The sequence below is a fragment of the Sabethes cyaneus genome, chromosome 1, assembly GCF_943734655.1.
Source record: "Sabethes cyaneus chromosome 1, idSabCyanKW18_F2, whole genome shotgun sequence".
Classification (NCBI taxonomy): Eukaryota; Metazoa; Arthropoda; class Insecta; order Diptera; family Culicidae; genus Sabethes; species Sabethes cyaneus.
In genome coordinates this window covers 133681816-133699671 of record NC_071353.1, presented here as the reverse complement: position 1 = coordinate 133699671, position 17856 = coordinate 133681816, and the positions used below count along the sequence as shown (strand labels likewise).

Below are 17856 nucleotides of genomic sequence, written 5' to 3'. Positions count from 1 at the left end.
AGTGAGGTCATTGCAAAACATACATTCACTATCGACAATGAAAGGCATACACTTAACAAATTGAAAATAATTGACATGACGAAAATTACAATTTAAATTCATGCTTCACAAACTAAAAACTTATCTATGGTCGTACCGAACTACATACATCGTTCAAAAATGATCGCACCGAATCATTTAATTCATCTGTGGTCGTACTGAATCATATATTTCATTCAACAATGATCGTACCGAATCATTTAATTCACCTATGACCGAACCGAACAATATGTTTCATGAATATGTCTGTCGCACTGCCATTATTGAGCAGAGCAGAGTTTGTTTGTCAATCTATTAATCCTGTGTTATGCTAAAATAATCGCAATTCCATTAGAATTTTCGAAGGAACTATAAAATACTCGTTGAAATAAACCTTTTAAGCCATTAAGCCCCACACTGTTTCCAGTAGAGATAAAAGCCTGAAAGTTTCATTTAGATCAGCTAAGAAACACCCGCAGAGATGTATTTTTAATTTCGTCCCTATGTCCCGCAACGGAACCCTGAAAAAATGCAAACCCAGGGACTAACAGGGGGTGCTGTTTTTGTATGGCGTTATCCTTCCGGAGAGCTTAAAACATAAGATTCGAATCCAAAAATACTGTAATTGACGTTTTCGCTTTCACCTTTGCCATCCGAGGGCAACGTTACTAGTTTGGGCAGACTGGAAATAAGCAAGACCTCTTATTTTTACACGGCTGTAATTTTGTTATATGTAACATTTATGTTTTGAGCAAAACAGGTCGATTAGATTATTTCCCAATCTTTCATTGTTTTGTTAGGGTCTAAGTTGATATCTCATACCTAGCCTTCTCTAGAATCGAGAGCAGGGTGCGTTTGTAGCGTTCAGGTTGCTAAGCTTATCGAAACTACAAGAGCAAACCGATTTAATAACCCTGAACGCTACACGTTGCGTTTTCGCAACGCTGGGAGGAAATGAATTAGGATAGAAATATTATCTGTTTTCATTTTATAAAAGTATGTTCACTTTTGGTATATACGTATAATCAACCAAAAAGGGTCGCCTAAACGTTGTTCATAAGAATTTAAGACTAAAACATATTCTTAATTAAACAATAAATGATGATTAAATATCTAAATTTCCACGTTGCATTTTTTTATAAACTCTAATGTTAAACCCACCACTGCTATTATTTTGCACACAGGTATTGTCGTACCGAATCATTCAAATTATCTATGGTTGTACCGAACCATGTACTTCATTGTATGATCGTACCGAAATATTTTCCAAGACTTATTTTTGTATCAGCCACCGAGCCCCTGAATACAACGGTTGTACTAGACCATTTCAAATTGACACCAGGTCATTTGTTCAACGGTTGTATGGAACCGTTTCACCGAGTCATTTTTTCACAATCAACACAATCGTCGAATCAGGTGAACGTGGTCGGAATCTAGACGACACCGATGATTACCGGCACGATGACGATTTATTCAAACCGTTCGTCGCAACAACAGCACAGTGTATCACTACCGAGTTGGTGTATTGCGCTAGGCATGTTCTGACGCTAGGATATGCTGTATTCTGTACTAGAGGCGTTCAACGCTCACAATTCCCCGTTACGTCTTATTCCGTCCTGGAAATACTAGGGATCATCTAAATTTCAGTATTTTCTTGTACCATATCTTTTGCTTAGGCCATTACAAATATTTTATAAAGTCTTTGTCCTTCCGGTGTTGGGCAACTGGAAAGGGGGGGGGGGGGGGGTTCGAAAAGATAAACATAGTGATTTTCTTATTGGACCAACAAAAACATGCATTTTTTCTCAAAGTTTAAATATGAAAACCAAATCTTGTCTTGCTTTTCATATAGACGTTATTATTTTCTTTGCGAAATCCTACAAAAGGATAGATAAAATTGAAAGAATTTTTTTTGCCGATTTTCAGAAATTCCATTGCTCGAATTTCCATTTCTGTTTCGTGTTAGAAGCGTTAACTCCACTTTTTCACTCATTTTTCGAGTTTTTTAGGCTGTAGAGCCCACAAGCAACTGATTTAATAAAAAAATTTGACGTATATCCTACAAATTATTTTTTGCTCCCCGATTTTTCAAACAACTTTCTAAAGGGGGGGTGACAAAAACTTTAAAAATAGTTTGCAATGGCCATTAAAAAGACTGACGTTGCAAAAAAATGATTCAAGTGTCTGAACCCTAAAATGTGAGGCTGGCCTATTTCAGAGGAACAGAGCCTAGATGTGCAACGTAAAGTGCAGTGCTCTATAAGCAGCGTTACATGCCTTTCCTTAAAAACCGTTGTTTTACCATCTGTGTTGTATTCAGCGAAGAAAGGGTTATAATTTCGTTTTAAAATTAAGAGAGAATTAAAATTTAATGGAATTTTTAATCAAGTATAAGTTTAAATGAAAGTTTGCAGACATTTGTGCTTCATTTGAAGGCTTTCTAGTATCACAGACAAACAGGCATAATTCTTTGAAGAAAATCCCACAAAAAATATTATCGCGCGCATTTTACCTGAATACTAGCACCATCAATGATCGACATTTTCAAATAACGGGTGACTACTAAAATTTTCGAATTTTTTTTCTCATGATTCACCGAAATTAAAGATACATTGTCCATTGTTGAAAAAAAACTAGTGTACATTTAAAAATGGTCCATAATCGGCTGTTCGGCGAAGCTTCCGTTTGATGTCGGAACAGGAGCGTTGTACGGCCGCCATGTCAACTTGGCGAATGTATCTCTTGATTCTACCAATCAACTGTTTGCAATTCGTGGCTCTCCAGTGATTTTTGTACACCAAGGAACTCAAAATCTCGAAGAAATCTTCGATTGGGCGCAATGAGACAGGTTTGTCGGGTCGCGTTTTTGGGTACAAATGGGATCGAATGGGCATTCAGGATGGAACGATTGTGTTTTTTTTTGTGTAATGCGATGATGGTCTATCCGGTCAAAACACGTATTGCCCATTTGCATGATGTTTTTGTAGAAACGGGATCAACATTTTCTTGAAACATTCGTCTGGTGCACATATTAATTGATAACCAAACCAGAGGGCTTGTTGAAGGCACGAGTAAGAAAACGATGTCCTTCTGCGTCCATAATTTTGGCACTACCTTGGTTGCGAATAGTTGTTGGGCATCTTAGGATATAGTAAACAGGCGAAACCGCAACATATCCGCTTTTGAAATGTTGTACCGTATACTTTTTGTCGAGATTTTTGTGGCAGTTTGTAGAGGTGTGCAACGCGCTCCCGAAATGCTTCTTGTTTCGACGCCGTTTTAAGCAAAACTGGACAAGTATAAACAAAGCAAAAAATATTGACAAAAAGAGGAGAGAGAGAGTGCTAAAACATACATACTCTCATTTCTCTTTGAGCTCGTTTGTTGTTGAGAATAGGGGCCTCGAAAAAAATCGAAAATTTTAGTTGTTATCAACATTCAACAGGACTATTCCATGGACAAATAAGTATAGTTTCATCATACATTTTTCGTCGTTTGGTATTTTCGCCTATAATTTTTCGCCTTTTTTATTGTGTATATATACTCTGTCATCTTCTTGTCGTTTCGTTGAGTCCTTTCTGCTCTTTTTTGGAAAGGGAGGAAGTGTCTGATGCAAAGAATGAACTGAGGATTTTTTTATTGGAGTGGTTTTAACCCAGAGGGTCATTCACTACGAAGCTGGGGAATTTTGATATAGATCAAAAATATATTGATTTGTACAATGGCAGGTGGGGTTCGCACCCACGCTCTCTCGGTTGGAACCCGAGTGTTTTACTAACTAAACTACTGCCGCCCCGTTATATTAGGTAGTCTAATACCTAGTTTCTTTTTTATTATTCAATTCTATCATTCTCCATTTGCACCATATACTCCTCTTGCGACGATATTAGGGTAAGTTAACCTATGGTTAATCCTCTACCTATAATAGACCCTCGGGTTTAATCCCGGTGTTTCTCAAGACTAGTAACATAAATTGATATTTTTAGGCTTAATCGAAAGTTACTAATGTTGTAAATGCCATCCGTTAGATATTTAGTATTACTATTTCAAAGCAATTTATAGAAGAAGACAACTCAAGCACTAAAGTGTATATTAATGGTTAATTTACGTTTTTTTGTGTGACTGCTCTTTGTTTCTTTGTTTCGTTTATCGATAGACTGTTATCTACTCGGTCAGTGCGATAGAAACATGCAGTGCGTTGCTGACGGTCGCTCAGGCAAGTCTTCGTGTGATTAACCACCACGGGGCCTCTTTTTCCTTTACCTAGGTAGTCTACCGCCTACATAATATAACGGGGCGGCGGTAGTTTAGTTAGTAAAACACTCGGGTCCAATCGAGAGAGCGTGGGCAGCCATTGCACAGCCCAATATATTTTTGCTCTATATAGAAATTTTTCAGTTCATACAATTAAATCGTTCTTAGCTACAGACACTTGCTCCCTTTAAAAAAAAGCGTTTACGTCATGAACGCGTACACGTACAGAGTTATATACAAGTAAATAAAAAGAAAAAAGTCCCTTTAGCATGTGTTTTTCGTGACGTTTTTCGTTCTTTTTAACACCTGTACGTTTCCGACATCTTTACATCGTCTTTTGGCTCTTTTCTGCGACTTCTTGTCATTTTTATCGTTTTTTGTGGCGTTTTTCATAATTCTTTATTGATTTTTTTTTATGTTTTGTACCTTCTTTGGCATTTTTCGGCGTATTTTGCCATCTTTCGCCTATTTTTTACTTACTTGTCATCACTTTTTTGTCACCTTTCCGCCGTCTTTTTTCTGTCTTTTTGCTGACACGTAGTCATTTATTTGCTGTCTCTTTTTCGTTCTTTAGTTGTTTAGTCATATAAAGTAATAAATTTTACATGTTTCTTTTCTTGTACTTCTAAAATGCACCTCAATATAGCATTTTATCAACTTAAAATTCACAGAGAAACTGATGATACCAAAACAACACTGTGTATTGTATCTACATTTATTAGAATACTCAACAGTGTGGAATGCGACGAAACAATAACAGCAATTGACATAATGAACAGTACAATTCACACAAAAGACAAGATTCTCAAAATGTAATTTAATTTCCCGAACATTCCTGGTGTGTCTTTACACCAAACAGCAAACCGCTTGATTTGTGCCAAAAAAGTGATCTCGCTCAAAACCGAGAGTCGTAATCGTAACGCGCGTGATTGCAATCAGAATGAATTAATTCCATCCTCCCGAGCGGTGTCACTGCAGTGCAGCGGGAAAGGATGACAGAAAAAAAAACAAACGCCCTGCCTGCCAGCAACAGACTAACAGCTGGGATCAAGAAGCATCGACGAGTTTATTAAAATACCGCAGTTCCAAGTATATATTCAGAAGCCAATAGAATATCGACCATACACGAATCGAGAACTTTCCAGATGAATATTCGACTGAAATCCATAGTAGTCCAGTTAACAATTTGCAGACAGGGCTTATAATAAAAAATGCTTTTCTGACAGCAGGTAAAAGCCAAAATAGTGGTTGTCGGCAAAAATCAATAAGTAAGTAAGTAACAAATCACAAAAAAGGAATGTAATTACGAATACCCTAAGCGTTTCTCCTAGGGGACAGAACTGCCTTCGAAAAATCAAAAAACGGCTTTTTCACGTGAATTTTAGAGTAAAAAGTAACTGTAGCAAATTCTGCCACCTTCCAATCGAAGCCAATAAAACAGTCCATTGTTGGCCCTCACCACACTAACGACTGTTGCAAAATTGCAAGTACACATTGCAACTATTCCGAAGCGCAGGTACCGAACATATTTTGCATTATGCACAAGTTCAGGTTTTCCTTTCGTACCGGCAATAAACTTTATGACGTGGTAGGCGTTATGTTTTGCACGGCTTTTGTCTTCCAGAATCGACTCGAATTGTTGCCGATAATCTGTTTCGAGCCGGCCGCACGATTCTCTCGGGTGGAAAATTAAGACCCTAAACAACCGTTAATGAGGGTCCTCGGTTGGTATACCATTTTACTAAATTACCGTTAATTGGTGGGACAATAGAATTCCAAATTCATGCCAAACTAATTAGGTGCATGTACAATTTCGAGCAGGTTTGGAGTTCGCAGAATTTTCCACAGATGCTTTTAGCCTAAAAGTTTTAGGATTTTTTAAAATTAGCTTCGATTATGACCAATTACGCTCCAGATTTAAAAATTAATAAACTATAGAACATAACACGAGAAAAAAATCGAATGCCAATAGGGTAACCAATGTATTTTGGACACCATCAGCATCTGTACATAATTTGGACATTTAGAGCAAAATCAAATGGAAGTGTCCAAATTATGTACAGCTGCTGATGTGGACCACATCAACCAACAAATAGGTTGGTTATCCTAATGTAAATGGTTCAACTCGGTTAAAGTAATAAATTTCAAACAAAACAATTTCCCTTGAAGTCATTAACTAGACATTACCAAGAAATTGCTTTTCCCTTCTCAGGAGCAATTTCCTGCAAAAACCGATAGCCGCCATGCGACCATTCGCTTGCCAATGTTGGACTGTATTTAAATTGAAAAAAATAATGAAAATATTGATTGTTTTCTTCTACTTTATCATTGTCAAAGGGCATGTCCTACATCGGTATTAAGCCACAGGAAACAGTCAACAAAGCATACGTGTGTGTGATGACGGCGGTCGGCAGAAAAAGTGCAATTGACAAATTGCTTTTAGTTTTGCTTTCCCGGCAAAAGTGCATTACTTCTGTCCGGACATCAAATCAATGAAAGAAAGTTTCTGCTTAGCGCAGAAGAGAAAGAACATTTGGAAGCATTGTCAGCGCCTTATGGCATGCCGAAAATGTCACGCCAAATCCACAATATGTCAAACGAAACATGTGGATTAATTTGCCGTCGCATAATTGCTCATTTTCTGCCTCGCTAGCAGAGTATGAAAGATTGTTCTTTTCAATAAAAAGTTTTTTTTTTAACAGACGGTTTACCTGCTGAGGCGATCCTTAATTCCAAATTAATGTAATTGGTTTTCATTGAGTCGTCACCAATGGGTTTTTCTTTGGGAAAGAAAAGAGACTAATACGGCGGTTCAAAACTTTTAGGCCATTGCCTTTGCTGAAAGCCTTCTTTCGTGATTTTCTTCTCTTTCTACGCAACTTTACAATCGACAGTTTCATTCTAATATAACAAACTTATTGTTATATCGCAAATCATTTTATTATAATTATTTTTACGCTCCACGGATACGGCAGCGACATTTTAATTTTGTTTTTAAGGTAATTTACGTCATTTAGTTTAGTGATGAAACCTCATTAATAAATCACTTTACTTTAGCGTGGAATTTTTTACCGTGTATCATGTATTCATAAAAGTTCATGGCATATTATATCAATCTATCATATTGTACGTTCAATCATTGAAACTTTGCTCTAAATTGAGTGATAAAAAGTATCAATCCGGGCATCACCATGCCCGGCTCTAATCCGTCACCTCAAGTACGCCGCAAAATCACGCCAGGTGACCAAAATTATGCGAACAAAACCGTGAGAACTGTCGGTCGGATCGAAGCGAGCAACCACTTGAACCCATTCGGCGTGGAAACTCTCGGTCCTTCCGTCCGTCCGTACAAAGTACGGCGACTAAAATGCACTGAAGCACTTACAATTCCTTCCAGGATGCTTCTACAAGCTGGAAACGAGAACGAGAACGAGAAGTTCACAACCCTCGGCGTTGAATGCTGATGCATGCGACAGATTTACTCCTTCCAAACGAACCACCCCGTTATTCGGTTCGTTCGATAATAAAAATCGAACAGTCCGGATCGCGCTCGGTTCCGAAATCAGAAAGCCACTTCAAATGTATCAACATTTTTATACAATCTCGAGAGACCACTCGAACAATTATTCCCTTGCCAATCCTGAATGGAGGCGCTCAAGTGTCGACAGTTCGCCAATAAGTCCTTTCCCCCTCCGGAGCGACGGTGCTCCGGAGCAGCATCAGCAGGCAAGCAGGCCAAGGCAATCGATTGAGCAAAGTGGAAGGTTGTGCGTCAGGCTCAAACAGAGGCTCTATTGTTTTAACCGATTGCAGCATAAAGGAGGTAAATCAGAACAAACAATGAAATAAATTAAAAATTATGCTCGGTGCGGTGGAAGAGGTCATTATTGGTTTGTTTCGGTTCCACTAGACACATTGTTTCGACTTTGTGTCACATGGTTGAAGGACTGAGCATAAAAAATCCCCGAACAAAGTGATTGTTGAAGAGCATATTCTTCGGTCCTACCATACTATTTCTCCGAGCGAATGCAAAACAATCACATATTGTGTGGTGCGGTATTCCTAATTACGCCCCGCGAAGGGAGTTGCACGCGTATTTATCTGCGAGGATTATTTTGAAATTAAGGGGAACGGAAAACTTTATGACATTCTTGCCCGGCATGTGGAACTGCGGTATTTTAATAAACTCGTCGATGCTTCTTGATCCCAGCTGTTAGTCTGTTACTGGCAGGCAGGGCGTTTGTTTTTTTTTCTGTCATCCCTTGCCGCTGCACTGCAGTGACACCGCTCGGGAGGATGGAATTAATTCATTCTGATTGCAATCACGCGCGTTACGATTGCGACTCACGGTTTTGAGCGAGATCACTTTTTTGGCACAAATCAAGCGGTTTTCTGTTTGCTGTAAAGAGACACCAGGAATGTCGGGAAATTAAATTACATTTTGAGAATCTTGTCTTTTGAGTGAATTGTACTGTTCATTATGTCAGTTGCTGTTATTATTTCGTTGCATTCCACACTGTTGAGTATTCTAATAAATGTAGATACAATAGACTGTGTTGTTATGGTTCAGTGTAGCTCGAGACCTCTTTGAATCGGATTAACTTTTTATGAAAACTACTTTTATTTCATACTGAATAACTTTGTAGAACACTCGAAAGCAGTAAAAAATCGTGTGCAAAGTTATTGAGCATAATTGATTTTTAAGCGCTCCTTTTTAACACATCATTATATTTCGCAACCGGTAAGAGATAGATAGGTAATCAATATTCAGCAAGGTTGCTTATTTTAGTATGTTCTACAACTTTGCGAAGAAAAAATTTTTTTTGAAATTATTTAAAAAAACAACAGTTTGTATCACCCTAATAGGTGAATTCACGGTCACTCTAATACTGCAGAAAGATGCGCTATATCTTATTATTAAACTTCTCCGAAGACACTACCCTTGAAATATTACGCATTTTTTACCCAATTGCTAATGTCCACTTTTTTTTTTTAAATTTGACCACTGTGTATTCGGGGGACTGCTGTATTTTCCAAATACCGGTTTTTTTGTATCGCTTGATGGTATGAAAGATGAATCTTTCTTTAAAATATCACACGGTCGAATTTTTTTTGAAATAGACTTATCACAGGTTCTCTTTTCGCGTCAATGATTACCACGCCATTTTAAAACGAATGAAAATTGAATACACATGTCAAGACAGCTTGCAAGTTTGTTTCACTTTTTTTTTTCTCTTGACAATGTTTAGACTTTTAAATTATGGACTCTCATACTGTCACACTATTTACATTCTTGGACTCCTGAACTGTTCAACTGGATGGGCCCTGGGTGGACTACTGGACCTGAACTTGGGTTATTGGACATTGACTGCTGCATCCTCGGATACGGTGCAGTATTGAAATTTTAAATATTTGGACGTGTGGAATTTTGAATGCTGGAGTTCTTCGACTGTTACATTTTTGATTTCTTGGGCTATTGAACAGTAGAACATTGAGGCTGAGGTTTTCGAAGTTTCGGATGCTTAGACTTTTGGATTTTTGAACTTCGGTATACAGAAGGGACAGAGGAAGATAAAGTAGGAGAGAGAGGAAGATATAGAAGGAGAGAAAGGAAGATAAGGAGGGAGGGAAAGAAAAGGGGAGATAAGTATTGAGAAAAATAGAGATATAGAAGGAGAAAAATGAAGTTAAAAAATAGAGAAAGATAGATGGAGATGGAAAAGGAAGATATATGGGGAGAGAGAAAGAGAAAGAAGGGAGAGCAACAGGGATTGAGAGGAGAGAGAGAGAAAGAGAGAAATATATGGGGAGAGCGAGAGAGAGAGAGAGAGAGAGAGAGAGAGAGAGAGAGAGAGAGAGAGAGAGAGAAGTCTATAATGCGTTTTTTCTGCTTCCGCTTCCACTCAACAACCAAACGAATCAACTAATTACTGCCACGAATTCAACAGCTCATTAAACGGCCTCCAACTCGCGTTCAGCCCTCGTTTCGTTATTGCAGCTGTCTTTCCAGATCTAGTCTCTCGTATGCCGTCGAGGTCAGTACGTCGATGGGCCCAATCAACAAGATTGCGGTTAAACAGGGCTCGGGACGATACTGCCGCTCAATTACGCTCCAATTTGGGTAAACTAATTCGGCGGCGGGATATGTACAGCAATCCCCCGAATAAAGCGATAGGTGGTGTTGTACGCCCGTCGCGATATCTCAGCTGTCCATTAACCGATCAAGTTGATAAAGTTGTTAGTTGACCAGGTTATACTACTTACTAACAATGTACCAAAAATCAACTTTATTGATTAATGGACAACTAAGAAATCGCCGTGGGCGTACACCACCACCCGCTGGGTTATTCGGGGTACTGCTGTACATCATTGCCGGTGACCTCAATGTGGGGCAAACTAAGGACCAGAATTGGACCATATTAGCGGAAGTTTTTAAGGCCGGCCACTACAACATCCTGGCGCCAGACAGTCCAACTAGAATCTCCAGATCGGAGGTCTACGTCATCTTGGACGTCTTTATAACGAACGTGGCCATCTCCGCAGTACCAGAAATCTTCGAAGAACTATCCTCCGACCACTATCCAGTGGTGCTGAAGCATACTGCCTCTACCGGACGAAACTACCATCGTGCCAACTGGATCGAGTTTCAATGTATCGTCGACGACAACATCGATTCCGAACAGCCTCTGCATACACCAGAACTGATCGATCAGGTGCAGGAGTCCCTCCAGCGAGCGATTGCCGTTGCCCTGGCATGTGTGGTCCCAGTTCAAAAGCTCCAGGTGAGCACCTCTCTTCAAATAGATTCCACCACCAAACGTCTTATGAGGTTGCGGAATGGATACCGGCACCAATATCAGCGTACTGGTGACCGACAGAAAAAAATCTATGGCAAACAATCTCTCTAGGATTATCCAAGAGCGAATTCGAGAGTTAATAAATAAGGAATTTAAACAAAAGCTGCAACAAATTCTGCCTCATTCAAAACCATTCTGGCTTTTGACTAAGGTTCTCAAAAAGAAGCCAATGCGAATTGCTCGTCTTATCTCGTCAGGTGGCTCTGGCACTCCAAGTGAAAAAGCGGACGCGCAGGAAATTAGTTAACCGGGGAAAGATGCTGCTGTTTCCAACAGCTATCGGCCCTGTGTAATATAGAATTTAAAATAAATATATTTAAACATCCAACCATAGTAGGCATGCCCAAGAAAGTCGACATAAAACTTCACAGTTGTCGACTCAACACGCAGAAGGCAACTAAGCAACCGTTGACTCTGGATATCACACAGTTATCAATTTTCAAGCGGCCGTTCAACACGTTTTTTCCCGAGCACAAATTCTAACACGTGGAATTTATTAATCTAACCTGTGAGCAGAACTCACAGACCCATCAGCTTACTCTCTGCTCTCTCCAAGCTGTTTAAGAAGTCAATCCAAAGTCGAATACTTTCGTTCGCTGATGAGGATGATGTCTTCCTGAAGGAACAGTTTGGGCTCCGCAAAGTAAGGTCCACCATCCATCAACTCCATAGAGTTACCAACATAATCCAGCAAAACAACTCGGTGTCCAAGACACCGCAGAGATACCCGGAACAGAAAGCATCTGTTCCGGGTATCTCTGAATAGTGTCTGTCCAGTGGCGACTCGTCCGCATGTTCAACCTGTTCATAGGACAACAAAATTCAACCCGACAAAATTTTTTTTCATCACTAGTTCATGATTTTGTTTGAACCGACGCACATGCAATACGAATAATTCGGTAAATTATTAGTTTAGTTTACGAAGCTGCTGAGCAAACCGTTCAACACGACGTTTGAACGTTGCTTTGATCTCAATGCACAAGCATTTACCAACACATTATTCCTGGTGTTGATTCTGGGTACGAAGGAGATAAAAAGAGAATGTGAAACAGCTTTTACTCGAAGGCGAGGGCGCATTATTGTCTCATTACTCGTTCATCTTCAGCATTGAACAACTTACTACCCCATATTCCTATGGCCTGCGCTTTGATTCCATTTTATCGAGTTACGAAGCTAATGAGCAAAACGTTCAATACGACGCTTGAACGTTGCTTTAGAGATTAGCACCAGGACAATGTATTGGTACGAAGGGGATGGCATGCATTATTCGCAAAATTTTCTCATTAACTCGTTCATCTTTAGCATTGAACAACTTACGCATATTGCTTGTGGTGCGTGTGGTGGTTATTCTTGAATTTGGTTCAATAGGTAAATTGAACGGAAAGTCTTAGGTTCGTAGTTAAAATTCAGAGACGGGTTTGCTGGTAAAGTAAACCGCCGTATTCCGTTGTTATTTAAATAATAAGGGTATTCCCGTAGCGCTTGTTATGTTGCGTATACGGAGTATTGCGTATTTATACTGCCGCTACTCTGCCGCTTCCATAGAAACCGGAACTGCTATGCGAATTGCGGCAGCATATACACGAAATACACCGTTTACGCAACATAGCAAGCGCTACGTGCATACACCTAATGTTTGTTTTATGAATAAAATATAGAATTTCGATAATAAAAAAAGCTGCGTATTAATTTGTATTTTTCGCTGGTTGAACAGGTAAGCTAAACCACCACGAGTCGCCACTGTGTCTGTCATTTAAGATCCCTGTAGCTGTGCCTCAAGGAAGTATCCTTGGGCCCATTTTGTATAACATATATACATCTGATAGCCCTCACCTCCCAGAGGCGGAGGTATTGTCTCAGTTTGCGAACGACACAGCAATCATGTACGATGGTCGTGTCATACGTACCTTCACAAGTAAGCTTCAGAGAGGTCTGGATTCTCTGACAGAATATTTTACGAGCTGGAGAATCGTGATCAATGCAGCTATAACTCAAGCAATCTTTTTCACAAGTCTTCGAAGCTGATTCCGGCTGCGAACCAGACCCTGGCTCGGCGACTTCATCATACAGTCGTCCGATGAGGTCGATTATCTCGGCCTCACGCCAGACAGGCAGCTGATCTTCAGATCTCATATTGACAAAATGATCAACAAATGTAGCATACTCGTCCGGTCTCCAAACTGAGCCTGACGAACCGGCTGCATCACAAGTATTTGTCCAAAAATACAGTTTCGTTTAATTTTAGTTTACAAAGATCGGTAGCATATATTTAGTTGTAGAAAAATAGTACCGCCATCCGGGGTGACATTGGGCCACGGGGGTGAGATTGGGCCAAAAACCAAAAATGTTTATTTGTGAAAATTTATTATTTCTGTAGAAACTGGTGACTTAAATTCAAAATGATGATGAACATAACATATTTATTCATAACTTAGAATGGAACACAGATAATATTAGCAAACTATTTAGCCTAAGCAGGGTTTCAAAGTTCGCGATAAAAAATACGCGGAAATAACGCTTGTAAAAAATGTCCCGCATAAACCAACCCAAACAAGAAATCGCATCAACTTGCTATCTTGAAGGTATATAAACTAATCATTTACAATGTTTCGAAAGGTTATTATGTGTTGGATAAGTTTTGATTACGAAAATAATATTTTTCGAAACTTTGTACTTTTCGAGCTTCACGGGGGTGAGATTGTGCCAAGCCATAATGATCGATCCAATTTGTGGATTTCACATACACAACAAAAATACGTCAGTATACACCAGCACACTCACATTCTTTACTATTGAGCACAATATTTTGACAGATTAGATTGCATCATCCATTTTGGAGCAAACTGCATCATAGGTCTGCTAAATAATTTAAATTAATTTTTACTTTTTCTCTGGAAATTTCAGATACTTTGAATAAACACTCTGATATAAGACGAATATATTATACCGTGTATAAACTGCCAGTTTTAAGGAGGGGGGAGGGGGGTAGGATAGGCTACATGTTCTGCGGCCGCGGGTTCTTGAACGAAGTAATGGTTACTTTTGTTAAATAATCAAATAGGTATGCTTCCTTAGGATACACCCTTTCATATATCTCCCCCTTGTTAACCCTAGAAATGCTACTGGCTATATAAAGGCTCTCCATTGACTACGAACTCATTTTTAGTTATTTCAGACCACTCCGGGTTATTTTCGTTCATATTTTTTGTATGATGCGTTGTTTTTGGCCGGCCCCCTGCCCCTAATAGTCCACTTAGTTCATGGACGGCCACATATGAACTACTTTATACTGATCTTTATGTGTATTGTTTATAAACATGCTAATGTTCACTGTTTAGGTTTTTAGCCTAACTTTATGTTTTTGGCACAATGTCACCCCCTAGAAGGGGTGAGATTGTGCCAAAGTTGATGCACTTCCAGTAAAATTAGGTTTCATTGTAACTAGACCATCTCTACGGTAGTTGTTAATTGAACAATTTAGTATATATTGACAGCTTCGAAATCAACTTAGTTCCTAAATTGTGTGTATACTGAGCTAAAGAACAAAAATATATACTTTTTTGGCACAATCTCGCCCCGGATGACGGTACGATAATCATCAGTATCTAGAAGGATAGTTTAATACGGCCAAAAATGAGAGAATCTTGTGCATAAACAATTGCCCGTGTTCTGTTAATTTCATTAGTCATTTCATTTGCTAGAGATGACAGACGCAAATAGCAGTTAGAACTATTCTTTATCGAACGATTTCATCAAAAGCAAGTTTGCTGATTAAAAAAACAAAACCGCAATTTGTTCCAAAAATAAATTAATTTATGTGTCATTTTTCTTTGTAAAATCTTGACATTTAATTCTCGTAATATAGTCATTTCAAAACGAAATGTATGAGAATACGCTTTATTAAATAATTGCGCAGATATTTAAAAATAGAATAAAAAATATACCCAGAGTAGTTTTAGAATTCGAGCTTGGGAAACTAATGTTCTAAATGTTTAGGTTTAGCTGCATGTATGATCTACGGTCATGTCTAATGTCTGGAATCCCTTTTACCCTACAGTACCCCCGGTCTGGCGCGGCGTGAAGGATAGACCAACATTCGCAAAACAACACATCGCTTCCTCTCTGTTCCCTGTTCCAGCGATCCGAGAATAGAAGGTAGGTAGGTATCTAACCGGATTTTTTTTCGCAGTGACTTTCCACATCGTCAAGCGGTGAACCCTCGGGACGGGACTTGAATCGACGGACGATGGCAACCGACCGTGCAGAGGGACATATGGCAAAGGGATGACGACGATGAGCGCAGAAAACAAGATAGAGCAAGGACACAGCAAGGAAAAAGGCATTGAAAGTCGCTTACAGTCAGGGGCAGTGATTTCAATGGGCGAGAACGAGACGACACTGCACTGCTGCTTTTTCGGCTTTTCGGCGGATGGCCGTTGCTGAGCTGAGGATTACTCAATGGAAGCGTAAAGCGCATGATGGCGGCGGCTTGCATGAATGGGATCGTGTTCGGTGTTCTTCTTTCCTAGGCTAGGCTGTTTTTTCTCTGGAAATTTGTCGGCATCATCGGTTTTGCAGCAGATTTTGCAACAAATGAGTGTTAATCCTGGTAACGGGACTAAGCGCAAAGAATTGAAAGAAGCACAATCAAAATTTAGAGTTATTTGATAAAATCTATTTTTATTAGTAACCTTAGAATTGTTCTACGATAACATTACTTTCTTTGACAGTTTGCTGAAGCTTAAAATGAACATCTTTGTTAAATATAGTTCTTTGATTTCGAATGCGAATTACAAAATACTATGTACAGGTTCTTAATCACAGTGTTTAACGATCCGGTCGTCCTGCAGCGAATCGGTCTAATGCAGTGTATAAATTGCGTTTGCCAAATGTCTATTTTTGGCGGTACAAATCCAACAGTAATTTAAGCAGAGGAGCCGGTCCGATGTGGCGTCGGAAAAACAGTTCCTCGATGGTGTGGGCGGAGACGTTCTTGAGCGTAGGCAAGAATTGCATCAACATGCGATATCGTTCGTCCGGGGCCGGGTGGCAAGCGCGGATGTGAGCGGCTAGCGCCTGCTTGGCATTTTCTTCTAGGGCACGGACAGTGCCAACGTCCTGGATTGATCTGGTGGTAGATGAAATCACATCCGATCCTTCACTGCTGCTGCTGGATATGCTGGTCTCTGGGTCAAATTCGGTTTTGTATAGAACGATGGCCCGCAGATAGACAAACTCGTTGTTGTCCACTCGGAAGGCAGCTAGCTGTGCGAGGATATCCTGGAAAATCTCGATCTCACGGATTATAGAATCGGGGATGGGTTCCGCTCGATTTTCGTTCGCGTATCCATATGCTAATAGCAATTGGTTAAAGTTAACCGGCAGCATATACTGAGCGACGGCCAGAATGAAAAATTCGCGCCAGGATTCTTCGAACAGTGTCAGTTGATCTTCCATCGGGAGCTGTGTGAAGTGATCCAAATTTTTTAGAAAGTTCACATTCATGAACAGAAGCTGAGCTGCAGCTTCTCGGACGGCATCGACGACGGCCAGTCCTGGTTGGTGTATGTTGGCGAGCAACATCGGAGGAATCATCGGATGCGGATTGTAATAGGTATTTCTCGGAAGGCTTAAGTCCAGCCCCATTGTTTGCGACAGTGGATGATGATGCGACGGCGGGATGATCAGATCGTGGTGCCGCAGGGTAGTATCCTTGCCGATGTACATGGCCATTTGTTTGCGCAGTGTCGAACTGCGGGGGCCTCGTTCGTGCTGGACGGCATCCTTGTTCATGCCGGCTTCGAAACATTTTTTCAACCGGCAAGCTCGACACTGGTTTCGGTGCGTTTTGTCGACGATGCACGGAATCTCCGATTTTGACTTGCAAACGTACTGCCGGCTTCGGCGGATGGACCGTTTGAAGAAACCGGCGCATCCATCGCATGCGTAGATGCCGTAATGCTTGCCGGAACTGAAATCGCGACATACCTTGCACGGAACGTCCTGCAGGATTCGGCCTGAAAGCAAAACAGGAAAAAAATCCGTTAGAAATCGTTGTTAGCTTTTTCTTTTGGAAGGCAGTGAAGAGAACATCCGGGAATCAAATTGTGAGAACTGAGGACAATGACAAAAGACCGGAAATGTTTTCATAATCATACAGGAAAATGCAGAAGAGGTTGCTCTTTTTAGATCCGCTTTGCGGATGATTCTTTCGCAGAAGTGCTGGGATTGAATAGCAAATGACTGGCAGAAAAAAGACTGAAACTGTGCGATGTTTACAAACATTACACTCAGCTCATGTAAGAAAAATATAACTTCTCGTCAAATGTTTTTGTTTCTGAATGGTATTAAAACACTTCCAAGATTCGCTTGATAAATGTAATCACTTGAAAAGTACTCACTTGATGAGGGTGGAATCCGAAGATGATTATACAGTTCCGGAGAACTGACCGGAGATTGCATTTTGTAAAAAATTTTGTTGCCTTTTGGTATTGATTCAAGAAAACAAAAAACACCACTAATAATCCTTTTGTTTTGTTTCGAATTTGCACTTTTGATTGACACCGCTTTTGAGGGGCACCTTCTGTTTCACTACTTCAAATTTAGTATTAACTGATATCCTTTCTTGCGAAAAAACACGGAACGCGTTGAGGTGATTCTTCACTGAGTGCTCGGTTCGATTTGATCCAGTTTTGCCAGTGTCCTGAGCAATTATAGTTAGATCCTT

At 39.9% G+C, this 17856-nt stretch overlaps 1 protein-coding gene across 1 annotated transcript; it reads right to left on the bottom strand.

Annotated features, from left to right (window-relative positions):
* Window positions 1-16022: 16022 nt before the first annotated feature.
* LOC128732509 (protein tailless) lies at window positions 16023-17591 on the bottom strand. Its single transcript, XM_053825775.1, has 2 exons — window positions 17531-17591; window positions 16023-17146 (listed from the first exon to the last, which is right to left on the bottom strand). Exons 1-2 carry the CDS (start codon window positions 17589-17591, stop codon window positions 16023-16025), a joined length of 1185 nt encoding a protein of 394 aa, XP_053681750.1.
* Between the last annotated feature and the right edge of the window lie 265 nt (window positions 17592-17856).